General features: G+C 40.2%; 1 protein-coding gene across 6 annotated transcripts in view; it reads left to right on the forward strand.

Annotated features, from left to right (window-relative positions):
• The first annotated feature begins 5162 nt into the window (after window positions 1-5162).
• The window catches only part of FXR1 (FMR1 autosomal homolog 1), a 73183-nt gene continuing 58162 nt past the window's right edge, over window positions 5163-20183 (forward strand). For all 6 annotated transcript variants that reach the window (XM_086395612.1, XM_086395620.1, XM_086395651.1 and 3 more), the window contains exon 1: window positions 5163-5231. In XM_086395612.1, the coding sequence (XP_086251738.1) occupies window positions 5181-5231 (51 nt within the window). In that variant the 5' untranslated portion in view covers window positions 5163-5180. The remainder of the gene's footprint in view (window positions 5232-20183) is intronic.

The raw sequence follows: 20183 nt of genomic DNA on the forward strand, positions 1-20183 counted from the left end.
TGAGATATGACACTTGGTGGTTGATCATTGTATTGTATCAGTTTTTTTATTGTGTAACAAATTACCCTACAACTGAGCAACTGAAAACAGCAGTAAATAGTTGTTATGCATCACATTTTCTATGGGGCAGGAATCTAGAGAGAATTAATGGGCAGTTTTGGTTTAGGATCTTTTGTGAGGTTGCAGTCAAGATGTCAGGTAGGATTGCAGATATGTGAAAGCTTGGGCTAGAGGATCTGCCTCCATGAGTTACTCAGAGGACTAGAAAGTTCATGCTGGTCGTTGGCAGGGAGACCACGGTTTCTTTATACATGGACCTCTCCTCAGGACTGTGAGTCCCTACTGTCATGCTGTGAGTGTCCTTACAGCATGACAGCTGAGTTCCCCAAGAGCAATCAATACAAGAGAAAGGGAGGCAGAAAGCTCAATGTACGTATAATTAAGATTCAGAGGTCATACACTGTCAGCCTGTCAAGTATTTTATTGGGTATAGAGGCCAGGCATGATTTAATATGGGAGGAGTACTATGAGTACTAGGCTATGAGTACTAGGAGCCAGGAATCCTTGGGTGCCATCTTGGAGGCTGGCTACCATATGTACCATCTTTAAAACATGGAAAAATTAAGTGAAGGAAGGACAGGCATAGTAGATAAAGTATAAATATGGGATTGACATGAAGCAAGTAAGCTGATAATCTTTGTGTATAATGTTGTGATCTGCTGCAAAAAAGACGTAACATCTTAGTTTTATGAAAAATAAGCCTATAGATAGACCTTAGTAATATTCTAGGATATTGTTTTCAGGGTTTTTTTTAAATTTTACACATTGACTTTATTATTATTAGTGACTTAATTAGGGGATCAGTAAACAAAGGTACGCATGAATGGAAAGATGCAAAGTTTGAACCAATGCATATCTGAGATGTGTGTGAATAAATGATTTGGTTAAATCCTGTACCTCTGAGGTCAGAGACCTAGTTAATGCCTATACAACAGAAGTTAATGCTCAGGATTTTGTTCTCAGGCTATTAATATTCATATGTCTGGATGGTATTACTATAAGTGAATTAATGAATGAGTAAGTATATCTATATGGAAGACAAGGAAAGGCATACATGGTCCAATTATGAGTGTTTAATATATTTTTGCTATTAATACATTTCTAAAGTGCTCAGTTCCAATGTAAATCTATTTGGATAAATAGCATACAGAGATAAGTACCTGGAAATCAATGTTCTGCCTTATTTGAAAGTGCTGACTGCTTATTGAAAAGAAGAAGATATGATCTAATTGGTTATGTCTGGGAGTAATGACAGAGAAGGCAATGGCACCCCACTCCAGTACTCTTGCCTTGAAAATCCCATGGACGGAGGAGCCTGGTAGGCTGCAGTCCAGGGGATCTCGAAGAGTCGGACACGACTGAGTGACTTCACTTCACTATGGACTAAACAACACAACAGTGCATTTGTTGTTGTTCAGTCGCTAAGTTGTGTCTGACTTTTTGCCACCTCATGGACTGCAGCACGCCAGGCTTCCCTGTCCTGCACTAGCTCTTGGAGTTTGCTCAAATTCACGTCTACTGAGCCAATGATGCCATCCAACTATATCATCCTGTATCTCTCCCTTTTCCTCCTGCCCTCAATCTTTTCCAGCATTGGGGTCCTTTCCCAATGAGTTAGCTCTTTGCATCAGGTGGCCATATAGTGGAACTTCACCTTCAGTCCTTCCAAAGAATATTAAGAGTTGATTTCCTTTAGGATTGCCTGGTTTGATCTCCTTGCAGTCCAAGGGATTTTCAAGGGTCTTCTCCAGCACCATCACCATATATATACACATACACACATGAGCACATTCATTAGGAGAAGGCAATGGCACCCCACTCCAGTACTCTTGCCTGGGAAGTCCCATGGACAGAGGAGCCCGGTAGGCTGTAGTCCATGGGGTTGCTAGGAGTCAGACACGACTGAGTGACTTCACTTTCACTTTTCACTTTCATGCATTGGAGAAGGAAATGGCAACCCACTCCAGTGTTCTTGCCTGGAGAATCCCAGGGACGGGGGAGCTTGGTGGGCTGCCCTCTATGGGGTCATACAGAGTCAGACATGACTGAAGCGACTTAGCAGCAGCAGCATGCTTGCTGTTTTCAGAGAAGGCAATGGCAACCCACTCCAGTACTCTTGCCTGGAAAGTTCCGTTGATGGAGGAGCCCGGTGGGCTTCAGTCCATGGGGTCGCTGAGTCGGGCATGACTGAGTGACTTCACTTTCACTTTTCACTTTCATGCATTGGAGAGGGAAATGGCAACCTACTCCGGTGTTCTTGCCTGGAGAATCCCAGGGACGGCGGACCCTGGTGGGCTGCCGTCTATGGGGTCACACAGAGTCGGACACGACTGATGTGACTCAGCAGCAGCAGCATGCTTGCTGTTTTATGACTTTTCCTTTGTAAAAAATTTTTAAAAATTTTACTTATTTCCCGGTTTTATTTAGATGTAATTCTTTTCCTTTTAATAATGATTGTCTTTTCAAAATGATGAATATAGATCTATATCAAAATTTTAAAGCTTGTGTACTATTCCACTATGAACATAACATGCCAACAAACAAGAGTTATGATATGAGTTTTGGAAATGGAAAGAGGTGTGACTTAAATTCCAGTTCTGCTAATTTAGATCTTATGTGATCTTAGATATATGACTGGTTGCTATAAATCTCTGTTGTTTAATGAAAGTCATAGTTCTATCTATTAATAGCAGGAGTTAGTGGAGATGGGTTGGGGGTGTCCAAACTCAAAATGTTTTTAGCATCCAAGGCCTGAAGAGGAACAATCTTTATTCTTCAAAATTAAAATAACTTGACTTTAGTCCAGATGGAACTTTCATAGCCCTACCCAAAGTGACTGACATTCAGGAACAAATGTGAAGGCCAAGGAAAGAAGAAGGAAGAAAAAAGGAAGAAAGTAGATTAGTGATTGCTTAGGGTTTGGGGGATTGGGGTTGAAGGAGGAAACAGAACAGGCTCTGTCTGAAAGCAGGACTCCATCTTGGGCCAGACTGTGGACTTTGAGCTATATGCCCAGTACCTATGGAAATGACATACCAACTGGAAAACCAGGCCCCCACAGGGAAGAGCCCCAGGGCTCTCCATGCCTAAAAGAATACCCTAATTATATGTGTAACCAAATAGAATCATGCATTCTATTATGCTCACTGGGGTATGACCACAAGCCTATTGATAATTGTCCACTCTTAACTACCTACCTAGGCTTAAGGCATATGAATCATGGGTTAACTTTGATTGTATCTTTCTTTTTCCTTTGTTCAGACTAGTTTCAGGGAACCTCATACATTTAGGGTATATAAGGCTTTCACAAAGACTGGTCGGGGTCCTTGGCTTAGAGGAGACTCTGGCTTGGGCCTGCAGGTGTAATAAACCGCACTCCACTATCTGCATTGTCCAAGTGAGTTTGTTTATCGGAACACGTGGCTACAACAGGGTGCAATGGGGAATGTCAACAGATACGAGGGTTTTGGGGGGGGATGGTGAAAATGTTCTAAAATTGATTGTGGTTGATGATTACACAATTATGTAAATGTACTAAAAACTGAATTGTACATTTAATTGTACACCTTAAATGGATGAATTTTATGGTATGTGATTTATACTTCAATAAAGCTGTGGGGCGAAAAGGAAACTAGGATATTTTAATTCTGAAGGATCATAGCAAAATGATTATAAAAAGTGTCATACACACATGAAGCCCTTAATAAATGGTGGCTGTTACTTATTGATGTATTAGTGTGCTTGTGTTTTCCTCACAATGATGAACATTTAAAAAAGAACATTCCATCCATAGCAATATGGAGCACTTAGAAATGTCCATAAATTTGGAATTTTATGTGCATTTTAAAGGACTCCCTTGCTCACAAAGGCCAGGGCTAGGCCCGTGGGCGTTTCCTTAACATCGTAGTGTGCCAGCAAAGCATCCTTTTCTAGGGTTTTCCTGTCAAAACGGTAATACAACACACAGAAAAGAATACTTCCAGTACTATTTCCAAAGGCCTTGCTTTCGGAAAAAGTTTCAGTATTGTTAAATATTCAAAGTATCTCCATTATAACACTTAATGGTATTGCTGTAGGTTCTGGTAGAAAGTACAGTGAAGTCGCTCAGTCGTGTCCGAGACTCTTTGCGACCCCATGGACTGTAGCCTACCAGGCTTCTCTGTCCATGGGATTTTCTGGTAGAAAAGCCATACGAATTGGTTCTGCTTTGATCCTGTGTGTGGAAGTTCCCACGCACTGCAGTAGGGGAAAAACGTGCTCTACAGCTCTATTGTTTTCATGATTACTTCTAACAATGGTATTACCTCCCGGGTTATGAATACATCTAGGTTGAACTGGAAATATTTAGTTTAACCTTTTAAACAGCAGAATTCGTGATGGACAAGAGAAGCCTGGCGTGCTGCGGTCCACGGGGTCGTAAAGAGTCGGATTGAATGAACTGAAAGTGGTTAACAGGTGGGGAGAGGGCTGGACTGAACTGTGTGAGGAGGTGTGTAACTGAGGAATTGGGAGTCAGGAGGAAGCCACCAATATAAAAAAAAATTTTTTTTTTTTTTAAAGAAAGCGAGGCTACAGAATTTACAGCACATAGTATGTACACTTTTAGGTTCCCTCTTTCCCCTGAAGTTTGTGCTAGTGTGCAACTGAAGCCGCCAGAGTCGCTTTTCACCAGATAAGGAAGCTACTCCAGGGCTTCCAGCACCTCAAGGAAGTTTCAGGGCAAGGCGCCCAGCCTGGCGGAACGCAGATGCGTGGGGCAAGCTGTGCGGGGCAGTTCACTCCCGGGCAGCAGGAGGCCCCGACTGGCTGGGGCGGGCAAGCACCCGGCACTTAGGGGCGGAGACGTAGGGCGGGTCACCAAAGGTCGGGCGATTGTGTCGGGAGGCGAACGGGGCGTTGGCGACGGCGGGCGGAGCTGGGGGCTAGTGATGTAAGGAACGGAGGGATCCCACTGGGAGAGCCGGGGCGGCACGGTGAGACCCTAGGGGTGTGGGGCGGGGATCCCAGTCCCGCCCTGTTTTCCCCGCCCCTCCCCCCGCCTCCTTCACGCCCCTCCCCCCTCCTCCCCTCTGGTTGGAAAGTTTCTAGAATCTCTTCCCAGCGGCCTTTGCGGTTCCAACATGGCGGAGCTGACGGTGGAGGTTCGCGGCTCCAACGGGGCTTTCTACAAGGTACCGAGCCTTTTGCTGCTTTGTTGGCTCTTCTGGGGGCTCGGGTCGGTTTGGGGGAGGGTTGGTGGTTCAACACAGTGGGGTTTGGGGTCGAAAAAGGCGGCCAGGACAAAGCGTGAGGCCACTGGGTTCATCGCTTCTCCCCCCTCCACCCGCGGTTTAACGGTCTCGGGGGCCCGGGCTCCGTTATGTTTTGAAACAACACGTCGGACATCTCTTGCGTATTCCTACTTATGAACCTTTTTCTTGGATGCTAGTGTGGCCGTTCGCGGGCCGGTGAGGAGAAGCCGAGTGGCCGCAGGGAGCTTCCTGGGAGCAGGCCCGAGCGCCGAGAGGTGGGGGGAGTCGTGAAAAGGAGGTGGTGGGATTGTGTGGTCACAGCCACTCCCCCGCCCCTCGGACTGGGCCGAGCGAGAGCGCCTCGGCCCGCGGCGACGACCCCTCCCCACCCCCTTGGGGGGTGCCTTGCGGAATCTTAGGAATTCACCTTTGTACTAGGGTTTTGGGCTAATAAACTTAAGTGTCTGAATAGAGAGCGAGTGCAGGGTTGAAGACGAGGATCGAAGAGAAAACTAGAAAACCTTGAAATGTGGCGGGTAGAAATATTTTATTTTTTTTGCCTGGAAATTTGGGCGGCGCCTTAGCCCCTCTATTACGGAAGAAAAGGCGAGAGTTCTAGGCTTTAAGATTTAAAATGTGAGAGGGATTACGAAGACACAGGTGGGGAGGTAACTAGTTTGTCTTTCAGTTATCCAGTGTTTTTGGAGGGTGTTGATTCACTCCCTCCCTCACCCCCACCCCAACACACACACACACGTTTTTTGTTTTTCTTCGGGAAGAAGGAGGTGCATTATTGTGGGATTGAGTCTGGAAAACGGAAGAGGAATTCGAGAGTAGAGGAATTTATTAGGGGCTTCCAGTGTAGGGGTCACATAGTTGAAAATGAAATCCTTACAAGTTTAGTCTTGCCATTATAACAGTCCCTTCTCCCGATTCTCCCTTTCTCCCAAAGTAATGCCGCGATGTTACAAGATCAATACAAAATTCTTCCCAGCTGTTGTCTGTCAGTCAATCTCACTAAGCCAGCATCTCAAATGTTTGAGAGTCCTGGCTATTTTTATGAAGGGCCTTCTCCTAATACAGGAGTAGTATTGTGAGTACGCAGAATGTATTCTGAGTTTAGTTTCAGCGTACCTCGTATCTTGCACGGAATTTTCTCTTACTTGGTGGTCGTAATTCCTATTTTTAGTGTTTTCCTTTTCTAGTTTTCTAATTAGCTGTGTGAAATTGGTTTAGCTGTCACGTGGTTATAGCATAGTGGAGAATCACTCACTGTTGGCGTCTAAAGGATCTCTTTAAGCTTTTTACAAGTTTAAATCTCCTTAGGTGGTTAACATAAAGTAAAAACAGTGACTAGTGGAAAGGAGTCCTAATTGGTGAGTAGTTCCATTATCAGTCTAGGTTTACAACTTTTTGTCATACAAAAGCCCTGAGTAAAATTTGAGTAGGTACTTCATTAGCCTGTTCTAATGGTTGCCTTCTTTGAAAGACTGCAGATAACAGTTGTGGCACACTGCAGAAAGGGTGGGCTTATCATACTTTACTGTCAAGGGTAGATGAGGTTCATCAGTTTTGCATTATTCTCACCATTTGGGTGTTGAATTTTTGTGTAGTGGAGATACGCATTTTTTCCTGGCATATCGAAACACAGGAAAGATTGTTTTGCTTTAACAAATTATTTTCAGCATGTCGATAATAGATGATACAACACCATTTCTTTTTATGCAAGTATATTTTATGTTCATCTGCTAAACGTTTACATTTTAAAAAAATTTAAAAGGTTCAATAATGTCGACAGTTTGCAAGTTTTAGTAAAGATTGTTTACCATCTTACGTTGGTTTTGCATAGTTTTAGTTTTTTATTTTTATTTTTTTGCTTTGGTCTTTGTTTTGGAACTCTAGTTTATCGATGATACCTATCCATACTCTACAAAATCTGCTTGATTCTTAGACTTTTTGAGTCCATTACACCTATTTTGCTAACAAAGTGTAGTAAGGTGGTTTCTTTGGCAGAGGTTGGGAAGGACCCTAGCCACATTTGAATCTACTGAGGTAGCAGTTGAATGTTTTCAATTTTCTGTCCTGCAATAATCCACTTGTAGTTTGTGGAAGCTATGGTCCTCAGAACTCTGGAAGAGTAAGGATGATTAAGTGGAAGGAGCCCTACATTTGAAGTTAAACAAATAGGAATTTTAGGTCTCTACATACTTCAGCTTATTTAAGGTTATCTAGCAATGCACTGTTGACCAAATATCCCTGGTCCTATATTGTTTTGTGTAAAGTAAGACGTTTGAAGTAGTTCAGTAGTTTGTAATGTTTTTATCCCATTAAACTGTCCACTTGGAAAAAACTGTCTCACCGCATAAGCACTTTATTAATTGTAGCTTCATAAATTTTTTTAGATTAATTTGCTTATAGTAAAATGCATGTTTTTAAAAACATCTTCTTTGACGATATGTAAGCTTTGATAAATGCTAACAGTTGTGTGAAGTGAAGTGAAGTCACCCAGTCGTGTCCGACTCTTTGCGACCCTGTGGACTGTAGCCTGCCAGGCTCCTTTGTCCATGGGATTCCCCAGGCAAGAATACTGGAGTGGGTTACCATTTCCTTCTCCAGGGGATCTTCCCGACCCAGGGATTGAACCCGGGTCTCCCGCATTGGAGGCAGATGCTTTAACCTTTGAGCCACAAGGGAAGCCCAGCTGTGTAATCACTGCTGCTAAGTCACTTCAGTCGTGTCCGACTCTGTGCGACCCCATAGACAGGAGCCCACCAGGCTTCCCCGTCCCTGGGATTCTCCAGGCAAGAACACTGTGTAGTGTGTAATCACTACCAGTAGGTTAAAGGGATAGAATAATTCCATCATCCCCTAAATTTCTATCTTGTCCCTTTGTAGTCATCCTCTCTCCTCACCCCTGGAACCTAGGGTGGTTTCTGTCCCCATAGCTTTCCCTTTTCCATAATGTCCTAAACATAGAATCATACAGAATGCTGTTTTGAGTTTGGGTTCTTTAGTTTAACGTGGAAGTAATTTTTTCAAATTTAAAAAGTAATACATGGTCAGTGAGGGATTTTAGAAACTATCAGAAAAAGCTAGAATAATAGTTAACATTTTGGTGTATTTTTTTTCTTTCAGCGGTGGTTTTCAATATACTGGTGGTTCTGATTTTCCTGTCATTTTCCCCCTTTGCCCTGCCCTCCCACCACACACTTGACTGTGAATGTGAATTACCATTGAAGAGTTTCAAAGTCATGGGGTTAGTGGCCAGTATCATCATGGTTGAGGCAGTGCTCTGTAGACATTGATTAAAGGTTTTTACTGGAACTGAAACTTCATTTCAGAAATTAGTTGGAACCAGTGAAAAGCTGAAGATGGAATCTAAAATAGGATAGTGTTTTTTCCTCCCCTAAATATTTACACAAATACTTTCTTTTGCATCCATCTCTTTTTACTTAAAAACAGTAGATCTATGGTTGTCAAAGAGATAACTTAACTCTTGTTTGAAGCTAGGTAACTATAGGGATTGAAAAAATAGGAAATATGGTAATTAATCACTTGATAGGGGTTGTAATTTTATATACAAAACTTTTTTTTATAGCCTTTTTTTATCTGGAGCGCAGCATCATAGGGTTTATACTACTGTGCCATTTAAGATGCTTTTATTATTATTTATTTTTTTTAAAGCTTTCAGATAGAATTTACATTCTCTGATAGTATTGATAGTATATTTACGGAATTGTGTAACCATTACCACAGTTTTATTTTAGAACATTTTCGTTATCCCCTCAAAAAGCCTTGTACCCATTTGGAGTCATTAAAATGCTTTTTAACTGATGTATATGATTTTAAGCTTTGTAATAGCACTGCAGCTTGCATAGCCGTGGGCAGAATATAATTTTAAATAGAAGTTGAAAGTAAGTCACTCAATTTCTTGCACTTGGAGAGGAAAGTTTCCATGGTATTCCATGGAAAGGTGTGGTCTCTAAGATGGCTGAAGGAATTTTCAGTTCATCTCTTTAGAAGATAGAATTACTTTTAAAGCTCTGTAATTTCTGCTTTTGACTATGTAATTGATCAACTACAAAACATTTTAAAGTACCATGATATTTCCAAAATTTGCTTTTTGCTTTAGCTTAATATTGAAATTTGAGAGTAATTAAATGATACACCGGATTTATTATTGCTAACGATGATGGCCAATAGACTTATAGTAAAAGAGTTGTATTTTGAAAATGTGCTTACTTTTCAAAGTTGGTATAGAAGATTGTTGATTTCTTTGTGGAGATTAGTAATTGAGAAGAAGATGGTTGCTGTACTATAATATGGACACTATTAGGTTAAAAACATAGTTTAAGATATTTTGAAGCTATTTTTAGTTGTAAATGTTTTAAAATGAAGTTTTTTAAAAAGAACTAGGATTTAATTAAGTGAAAAGACCACTTAATTTTTTAAAATTAATTTTCCCATGAAGTTTTGTTTTTGTATTACAAGAACAATGTGTAATTAATGAAAAATCTGAAAACACAAAAGCAAAAAAGTAAGCCTTGATCTTCCCTATCTAGAGACAATGTCAAGACCTTGGCTTTACTTACAGAAAACATATTTTTCCATATTTTTTTCTATACATCATCAGATATTTGTGGGTATTGTGCAAGTAAAATAATAATTTACTATTGTTTATTACTATTGTCCATTAACCTTGGACTGCAAGGAGATCCAACCAGTCCATTCTAAAGGAGATCAGTCCTGGGTGTTCTTTGGAAGGACTGATGCTAAAGCTGAAACTCCAATACTTTGGCCACCTCATGCGAAGAGTTGACTCATTGGAAAAGACTCTGATGCTGGGAGGGATTGGGGGCAGGAGGAGAAGGGGACGACAGAGGATGAGATGCCTAGATGGCATCACCTACTCGATGGACATGAGTTTGGGTGAACTCTGGGAGTTGGTGAAGGACAGGGAGGCCTGGTGTGCTCGGATTCATGGGGTCGCAAAGAGTTGGACACGACTGAGCGACTGAACTGAACTAAGTGGTAGTAGTAGTGTTAGTTGCTCAGTCGTGTCCAACTCTGTGACCCCATGAACTAGTCCACCAGGCTTCTCTGTCTCCAGGGGTTTCCCAGGCAGGAATACTGTAATGGGTAGCCATTCCCTTCTCCCAAGGATCTTCCCTACCCAGGGATTGAACGCTGGTCTCCTGCATTGCAGAGTCTTTTACAGTCTGAGCCATTAGGGAAGCACCGTTGTTTTTTGTTGTTGTTGTTCAGTCTGCTTAATCGTGTCCAATCTTTGTGACCCCGTGGACTGCAGCCTTCCCTGTCCTTCATTATTTCAAGGAGTTTGCTCAAACTCGCATCCATTGAGTCTGCACTGCCATCCAACCATCTCGTCCTCTGTCATCCTTTTTTCCTGCCTTCCATCTTTTCCCATCAGGGTCTTTTTACAGTGAGTTGGCTCTTCGAATCAGGTGGCCAGAGTATTGGAGCTTTAGCTTCAGCATCAGTCCTTCCCATGAATATTCAGTGTTGATTTCTTTTAGGATTAACTGGTTTGATCTCTTTGCTGTCCAAGGGACTCTCAAGAGTCTTCTGCACTCGGCCTTTTTTATTTCCCAGCTCTCACATCTGTACACGACTACAGGAAAAACCATAGCTTTGACTATACGAACAAAGTAATGTTTGTTACTTACTGTGTATTCTTTGAGGCTTATACGTTTTGACTGGATAATAATTCAGGAACTGAGTTCTCTACCACAATGTTAAGGATGTAGCAAACTTGCTTTTTTGTAGTTGAACTGCAGTATACTTTCTATGATTGACCCCTAAATCTTGTACTGGCTAGTTGTGAAGCCTTAGATTTTTCATCTGCAGTATGAGGCACTTGGATTTTTTTTTGACAGTTCATCAAGTGGTGGAATCTACTAGGTCTTTAGTTCACTGAGGTTCTATCTAGCTCTAACAATAGCAGCAATTTATTGAGCACTTGTGGCTCAGACAGTAAAGAATTTGCCTGCAATGCTGGAGACCCACGTTCAATCCCTGGGTTGGGAAAAGCCCCTGGAGGAGGGCATGGCGACACACTCCAGTATTCTTGCCTAGAGAATGTCATGGATAGAAGAGCCTGGCAGGCTACAGTTCATGGGGTTGTAAAAAGTCTGACAAGACTGAGTTTTTTTCAGACTGTTACACTGTGCAGGTACTTTACCTGAAATTATCTTATTTACTCCTCTCAATCACAGTGAAAGAGATGGTGTTACCGCAGTTAAGGAAACTGAGGCTAAGTGAATATATCCATAAAATGAATAGGCTGATTCAAGATTCAGATTGATGTTTCTGACTCCCAGAGAGCCTGATCTCTTTAGCCCTTATACGATTTTTAAGTATGAATATATGGCTTACCAAATTATTGTTAAATTATAAATTATTCTGGTGAATACAGTGGGAGTCAAGAGGACTGCATTGGGAGGATTCTTGGAGAAATGATTTGAACTATGTCTTACTATTACAAAAATCTGCCCTTTCCAATTTGGTAAGCACTATCCATGGGGCTGAAATGTAGTCTGAATTGACATGTGCTTTAATTGGAAAAGTCATACTAATATGAAAAAAAGGAATGCAAGACTGCCATATGTGTGCGTGCTGAGTTGTTTCAGTCTTGTCTGACACTGCGATCCCATGGACTGCAGCCTGCCAGGCTCTTCTGTCCATGGGATTCTCCAGGCAAGAGTGCTGGAGTGGGTTGTCATGTCCTTCTCCAGGGGGTTATCCTGACCCAAGGATCGAACCTGCATCTCTTTTCTCTCCTGCATTGGCAGGCAGATTCTTTACCGCTTGCACCACCTGGAACTCCATTGTTTTAAAATACTGATTACATTTGAAATAAACATTTTACTTAAATATACTTACAGGTTTAAAAACTAGATGATGGCTCAGATTATAATTTGTGCTGGATAGTTATGATTTATACATCCTCAGTTTTTAGCTTTATATTATTGGTTATGTTAGGTATTTGGGGAAATGTTTGAAATGCATGTATATATATATAATGAAACTTCCTGTTCAAATTTTGTTAAGATGTGGCACCTCTTGGTAATATTTGCATGGTAGTTATCAAAGGCTTGAAAAAAATTCTTTGGCAAATGTTTAGCTAATAGTAGTAAGTTCTGTTGTGATGTTTGTACGAAGTTTTCTTGAACCAAATCTTCATAAAGAAGAACTTGAACAAAACAAAATTAAGCAATGCAAAGCATTACTTTTGTTAATCTGAACATATATTTATATGTACAATAGTCTCTTCAGTTTATTTTTCCTGACATTAAAGAGGCTGAGAAGCCATGAAAAATGGAACCAAAATTAAATCTAAGTTAAATATCAGTTGTTATAACTTGTCTTCCATATTCTGGCCTCAGCATTTTTTGCTTAGGCTTTTTGGGAGCGTGAATAGAGGTCTCCCCCACTGATAACTGATATTTATAGTTATTGTTGACAAAGCTACATGGCATTTCCCTGTCAGTATTTCTTCAGAATCAGGAATTTCATCTTTCAGGTTCTTGTCTTTGTGCCTTTCTTATTCTGTTAATTAATAGTAGTAAAACTTCTTGACTTCTTGGCAGTCCAGTGGTTAAGACAACGCTCTCCCAGTGCAAGGGGCAGGGGTTTGATCCCTGGACCAGAAACTAAGATTCCCATAGGCTGCACAGTGCTGCCCTCCACCTCCCCCAGAATAAAACTTCTTTCTTGATTCATTGCTTTTTGCTTTAATAGTTTTTCAGGTTATTTTCAAGCCATGTTTTCTAGTGACTTGATACATATATATAAATAGTATGTTAGTAGACTGTCAGTAAATATTTGTTGAATGAACAAATGAATCAATTGTTCTTGGTTTTTGGACACTCTGACTTTTTAATCTTTATATAAACACAATGAAAAGAAAGTGAAGTCGCTCAGTCGTGTCCAACTCTTTGCGACCCCATGGACTGTAGCCTACCAGGCTTCTCTGTCCATGGGATTTTTCAGGCAAGAATACTGGAGTGGGTTGCCATTTTCTTCTCCAGGAGATCTTCCCAACCCAGGGATTGAACCTGGGTCTCCCGCATTGTAGGCAAACGCTTTACTGTCTGAGCCACCAGGAAAGTCCATAAACAACATATATACAAAACTAACTTCATTATTTCTGAGTTTTGTTTCAAACTGAACTTAAAAAAATTTTTTTAATGCATTGATTCAAGTTAAGATACTGTCTCAGAACTTATGAAGTGAAGTTTTAGTTGCTCAGTTGTGTCAAAGTCTTTGCAACCCCATGGACTGGGGCTCACCAGACTCTTCTGTCTGTGGGACTCTCCAGGCAAGAATGCTGGAGTGGGTTGCCATTTCCTTCTCCAGGAGATCTTCCCAACCAAGGGATCGAACCCTGGTCTCTTGCATTGCAGGCAGACTTTACTGTGTGAGCCAACAGGGAAAATATAGGACTAAAGTGAACTTCAACTCTTGGCAAAAACTAAGTCATTATAGTTTAGTGTGGCCATTTGAAACCTGCAAGTCTTTCCATTTCAGAAACTGTTGGATATTATAAACCTGTGTAATTAATAAGCCTAGAACATTACTAGTATGTATTAGTAGATACTTAAGTATTTTTATGAAATCCTCACATTTTCATTGCCATTTTTCATTCAGAACAGTTAATAGTTAAGCAGTTCTAATGGATGCTGAAGGCTTGCTTTGAGTAACTTTTTTCCTTAATAGAACCTGATGCATAATGATGCAATAATTTCTGTAATGCATCATGTAATTAGTAAATCTGTGGACTTTATTTATATAACATGTGTCCATTGATTTGTAATAATTTTCAGATGTAGATGTTGTTCATGTTCAGTAGCAAAGTTGTGTCTTAACTCTTTGCAAACCCATGTACTATAGTATGCCAGGCTTTGTCCTCTGCTGTCTCCTGGAGTTTGCTCAGATTTATGTTCATTTAGTTGGCAATGCTGTCTACCATCTCATCATCTGCTGCCCCCTTCTCATGTTACCTTCAGTCTTTCCCAGCATCATTGTCTTTTCCAGTGAGCTGACTGTTGCGGCAGGTGGCCAAAGTACTGGAGGTTCAGCTTCAACATCAGTCCTTGCAGTGAATATTCAGGGTTGATTTCTTCTAGGATTGACTGGTTTGATCTCCTTGAAGTCCAGAGGACTCTCAAGAGTCTTCTCCAGCACCAATTTGAAAGCATCAGTTGAAAGCATCAATTCTTCTGTGCTCAGCCTTCTTTGTGGTCCAAGTCACACATCCGTACATGACTACTGGAAAAACCATAGTTTTAACAGTACTGACCATTATTGGCAAAGTGATGTCTCTGCTTTTTAATACACTATTTCTCAAAACTTGTAGATCCTTTAAATAAAAATATATTGTTTGAAGTTAAGAAAATTTTTGATTGCAATTGCACACTTGAATGTGCTTGTTACTGGGATCAAATTACAACTCAGATCTTTTAGGTGTTGTATGTAAAAATTAAACAAACAAGTTTATTACCTAGAATGTGGATTTTAGGTCTCTTGAGATGGAAAAATTAAAAAGATGTAGAGAGTGGTTATGTATATATATGTGCTGTCTGGAAAAAGTGCTGACTGACAGTATTAAAGCTATATTTCAACTCTTTAAAAAGATTTATACATGCATATGCAAATGTATAGTTTTATTGAGCATATACAGACTTGTTTTATTATAATTAAATCCCTGCCACTCCCCCCTGCCCCCACCGCTCCGCTCCCACCCCTGCCCTGCATATTTGGATTCCCTTCACTCTGTCCATCCACAATCCATCATTTAGGTAGCCTGTTCATAGCCAAGTAGACATCATGCCAGATTTGCCTGGAGAATCCCAGGGACAGGGGAGCCTGGTGGGCTTCCGTCTATGGGGTCCCACAGAGTCAGACAGGACTGAAGCGACTTAGCAGCAGCAGCAGAATGTAATAGATACAAATTCAGATACAATTGTAGCTGTTTCTCAGTACTGCTGGATAAAAATAAGATAATCTAACATCTTGGCCATTTTCTCTGGGAATGTCATTTATTTTTTAATGGTTACATGTTTCACATAATTACCATGAAATCCAGCCATCCCTAGTTAATAAACACTTTGTTTCAAACATACATGCCATTCCATGTATGTTTTCTTGGATAGGTTTCAAAGAGTAATAAGATAGCTTGATGGAAGGGAAATTTATCAGTTAACTCTTGTTAACAGATTACATTCCAAAAGGCTTTTTTTTTTTTTTTTAAGTATTTTCTCAGTCAGTGAATCCCAGCCTCGCTACATTCTTGCCAGAAATAGACTTTATTATAGTCCTTCATTTTTGCCAGTTTACTGGGTGTAAAGGATTATTTGATTGCAACTTGGATTTGCAAATCCGTACTTGTGAATTTTAATGTTTGCTGGCCATTTGGATTTGCTTTTCCATATATTGCTTGTTTTTCTCCCTTTTACTTCTGGGATATCCTTTTTCACTTATTGAGATTTCCTAGGACTCATTGTCCCCAAGAAAAAGAAATGCAAAAAAGTAAAATGACTGTCTGAGAAGGCCTTACAAATAGCTGTGAAAGAAAAGAGAAGCGAAAAGCAAGGGAGAAAAGGAAAGAAATACCCATTTGAATGCAGAGTTCCAAAGAATAGCAAGGAGAGACAAAGCCTTCCTCAGTGATGAGTGCAAAGAAATAGAGGGAAAAAATACAATGGGAAAGACTAGAGAGCTCTTCAAGAAAATTAGAGATACGAAGGAAACATTTCATGCAAAGATGGGTTTAGTAAAGGACCGAAATGGTATGGACCTAACAGAGGCAGAAGATATTAAGAAGAGGTGGCAAGAATACGTAGACGAACTGTACAAAAAAGATCTTCATGACCAAGATAATCTAGATGGTGTGATCACTCACCTATAGCCAGACATCCTGGAATGTGAAGTCAAGTGGGCCTTAGAAAGCATCACTACGAACAAAGCTAGTGGAGATGATGGAATTCCAGTTGAGCTATTTCAAATCCTAAAAGATGATGCTGTGAAAGTGCTGCACTCAATATGCCAGCAAATTTGGAAAACTCAGCAGTGGCCACAGGACTGGAAAAGGTCAGTTTTCATTCCAATCCCAAAGAAAGGCAGTGCCAAAGAATGCTCAAAATACCGCACAATTGCACTCATCTCACACGCTAGCAAAGTAATGCTCAAAATTCTCCAAGCCAGGCTTCAGCAGTATGTGAACCATGAACTTCCAGATGGTCAGGCTGGTTTTAGAAAAGGCAGAGGAACCAGAGATCAAATTGCCAACATCCACTGAATCATGGAAAAAGCAAGAGAGTTCCAGAAAAACATCAATTTCTGCTTTATTGACTATGCCAAAGCCTTTGACTGTGTGGATCACAATAAACTGTGGAAAATTCTGAAAGAGATCGGAATACCAGACCACCTGACCTGCCTCTTGAGAAATCTGTATGCAGGTCAGGAAGCAACAGTTAGAACTGGACATGGAACAACAGACTGGTCCCAAATAGGAAAAGGAGTACGTCAATGCTATATATTGTCACCCTGCTTATTTAACTTCTATGCAGAGTACATCATGAGAAACGCTGGGCTGGAAGAAGCACAAGCTGGAATCAAGATTGACAGGAGAAATATCAATAACCTCAGATATGCAGATGACACTACCCTTATGGCAGAAAGTGAAGGGGAACTAAAGAGCCTCTTGATGAAAGTGAAAGAGGAGAGTGACAAAGTTGGCTTAAAGCTCAACATTCAGAAAACAAAGATCATGGCATCTGGTCCCATCACTTCATGGGAAATAGATGGGGAAACAGTGGCAGACTGTATTTTTTGGGGCTCCAAAATCACTGCAGATGGTGACTGCAGCCGTGAAATTACAAGATGCTTACTCCTTGGAAGGAAAGTTATGACCAACCTAGACAGCATATTCAAAAGCAGAGACATTACTTTGCCAACAAAGGTCTGTCTAGTCAAGGCTATGGTTTTTCCAGTAGTCATGTGTGGATGTGAGAGTTGGACTATAAAGAAAGCTGAGAGCCAGAGACTTGATGCTTTTGAACTGTGGTGTTGGAGAAGACTCTTGCCAGTCCCTTGGACTGCAAGGAGATCCCACTAGTCCATCCTAAAGGAAATCAGTCCTGAATATTCATTGGAAGGACTGATGTTGAAGCTGAAACTCCAATACTTTGGACACCTGATGCGAAGAGCTGACTCATTCCAGACCCTGATGCTGGGAAAGGTTGAAGGAAGAAGGAGAAGGGGACAACAGAGGATGAGATGGTTGGATGGCATCACCGACTCAATGGACATGAGTTTGAGTAACTGGTGATGCACAGGGAGGCCTGGTGTGCTGCAGTTCATGGGGTCGCAAACAGTCAGATACGACTGAGCGACTGAACTGAACTAAGGACTCATTGTAAGAGTAACCCTTCTTCATCTGTAATCTGTTAACTTTATGGTATCCCTGTCCATAGAAAAGTTCTATTTTTTATGTACCGAACTATTTCCCTGTTAAGACTTCCATGTGTCCAGCCTGGTTAAGACAGCCAGTGTCCAGGTTATACATATAATTCCTTAGATTTGCTTGTAGTGTTTTATTCATTTATTTCATGTTTACTACATTAAAACTTATTTTGACTATTCATAGGCAGTTGTGCTAGCACCATGTGTTACATAATCTCTGTTTTAAAAAGATTTTTTTCTATTTTTGCACATACAGAAATTAGGTACTGTCTGGGATTGGGAGGAGAGGAAGATGTCCAGCATTTCGGAGAGATGGGTCCCGTTCAGTGTTGATAGAACCTTCTGAAAATTGTTCCCAAAAGTCTCTAGGGTGCTCTGGGAATACCATAAGAAGTCCGTAAAGGAGGATATTGTGACTTGCTTCTGGGCAGATAAAGCCAGTTAGGAGTCTTATTTTCCTTACCTTACTGCTTTGGTCCCTCTCTGGTTTTACCTACCACATAATAAGTAATGGATCTGAGACCAATCTTAACAGTAAAACCGGTAATACTACACACTTAAGTTTTTTTTTCTTTTGTCTAATAAGGAGTTCTCTCTGTATCTGTTACCAATATACACAGTCCAGAAACATAAAGGTGTTCATTGTAAATTCTTTATAAATTACTTGAATTAAGAATTCTAGAAAGAATATCTGGTATTTTGTTGGGGAGGAGTAGTTTTAAGTACTTCTGGCATGTCTTTGAGTGCCTGGAAATGACCTTAATTGAAGTTTCAGCTCCTTCAGTTTGCAGATTGAATGAGACCCTTATGTGTAAAATTGTTTAGGTAAATATCACCACCTAGGTTTGGGAGTCCCTAAGTCAATTTCCTCAACCTAATAGAGTTTCTCATCTGAATTATAAAACAGAGAAACGCTGTTTTTTTCAGTTTTTCCAAGGATTGTGCATAGCTAGTATTTTTCTATATGCCTGGGTGAGGAGTTAGTTCATTACACACAATGAATACCTTAGTGATTGAACCATATTATATTCTCTTAGAACCCTGATTAAGAAATAGTTTGCTGTATTCACTTTTTTTTTTTTAATTCTGTAAAATGGATCATACAAGTGTAAAGTGCAAAAACAGGACAGCAGATGATTCTAACTATTGATATGTTTTTAGGTACAAAAGTAAGCCATGGGTGAAGATGTGTGTATAGTTGAAATTTGGGTCTTAGAGTCCAGAGAATGGGTTATTTTTCTGTAAGTAGATTTGGGAAATCAGTGGAAGAGTTATACGATTTCTTTAGAATGGCGTCAGTTGTAAGAGGCACTAAGAACAAATGTTGCCAATTGATCTATGAGTAGTCATAGTTTTATCTTTTAGAACTCTTGTATAGTTACTGAAAGATTATCTTTGAACACTTGGATTCATAAAAAGGAAAGTACAAGCAAAATAAATTGGCTGTGACATCTTTATGTTCAGATGATCGTGTTTCTTCTTACAATATTTTCCTCAGAGCCATGGAGAGCATTGATGTTGCAAGCATACGTTAAAAGAGCTCTCCTCTATTATCTCCAGGATTTTCTTCCAAGAATTTTCACTCACTCTGCAAGTTTTGATGCTGGTGCTTTCTTGATTTTTATCAGAAGGTGTCAACATAACAACCTTCTGGTAAGAAACCTAAATCCTTCCTAAAATGGTACTTCATTGGTTTGCAGATTGAATTATCAAGGGGTTGCAGTCAAGTGCCACAGAAAATTGCAAGCAAACCAAGTTTGAGCATGCTTAACAGTGACATTTATATCCTGGCAGCCATTCAGCTGTTTGCTATTTTAAGATGCCATCAATTCTAGGAAGCATCCTGATTTTAGGGACTCAGAATGTTAGAATTGATGAGCTGGGAAGGTAGACTGGGGCCAGAGAATCACTAAACTGATAATTGATCAAAGACTAACAAGTGATCATCCATTTTGTCAGTTTTTTAAAAACAAAAACCTGAGGTCAAATTTTGCATAAATTATGCTATTAACCTTTTCCTTTCTCAGGGGTTATATTTTTATAATTACATTTATCTGCAGCAGTGAACTGTGGAGGTTTGGAAAATGGAGAGTTTACCCAATCAGAGGAAAGGCCCTATATGATCTAACAAACTGAAGCCTGTCCACCTTAATATATTGATAATTTATTTTAGTTTATTTTTAAAATATTTTATTGAAGTATAGATGATTTACAATGTGTTGTGTTTCTCTTGTATAGCTAAGTGTAAGTGATTTGGTTTGCATATATATTTTTTTCATATTCTTTCCCTTTATGATTTATTACAGGATATAGAATATAGTTCCCTGTGTTATACTATAAGACCTTGTTGTTTTTCTGTCCTGTATATAATAGTGTGCATAGCTAATGTCAAATTCCTGATCCATT

Source organism: Bos grunniens, chromosome 1 (assembly GCF_055505025.1).
Source record: "Bos grunniens cultivar Pamir isolate PY7600 chromosome 1, Bosgru_T2T1.0, whole genome shotgun sequence".
NCBI classification, from domain to species: Eukaryota; Metazoa; Chordata; class Mammalia; order Artiodactyla; family Bovidae; genus Bos; species Bos grunniens.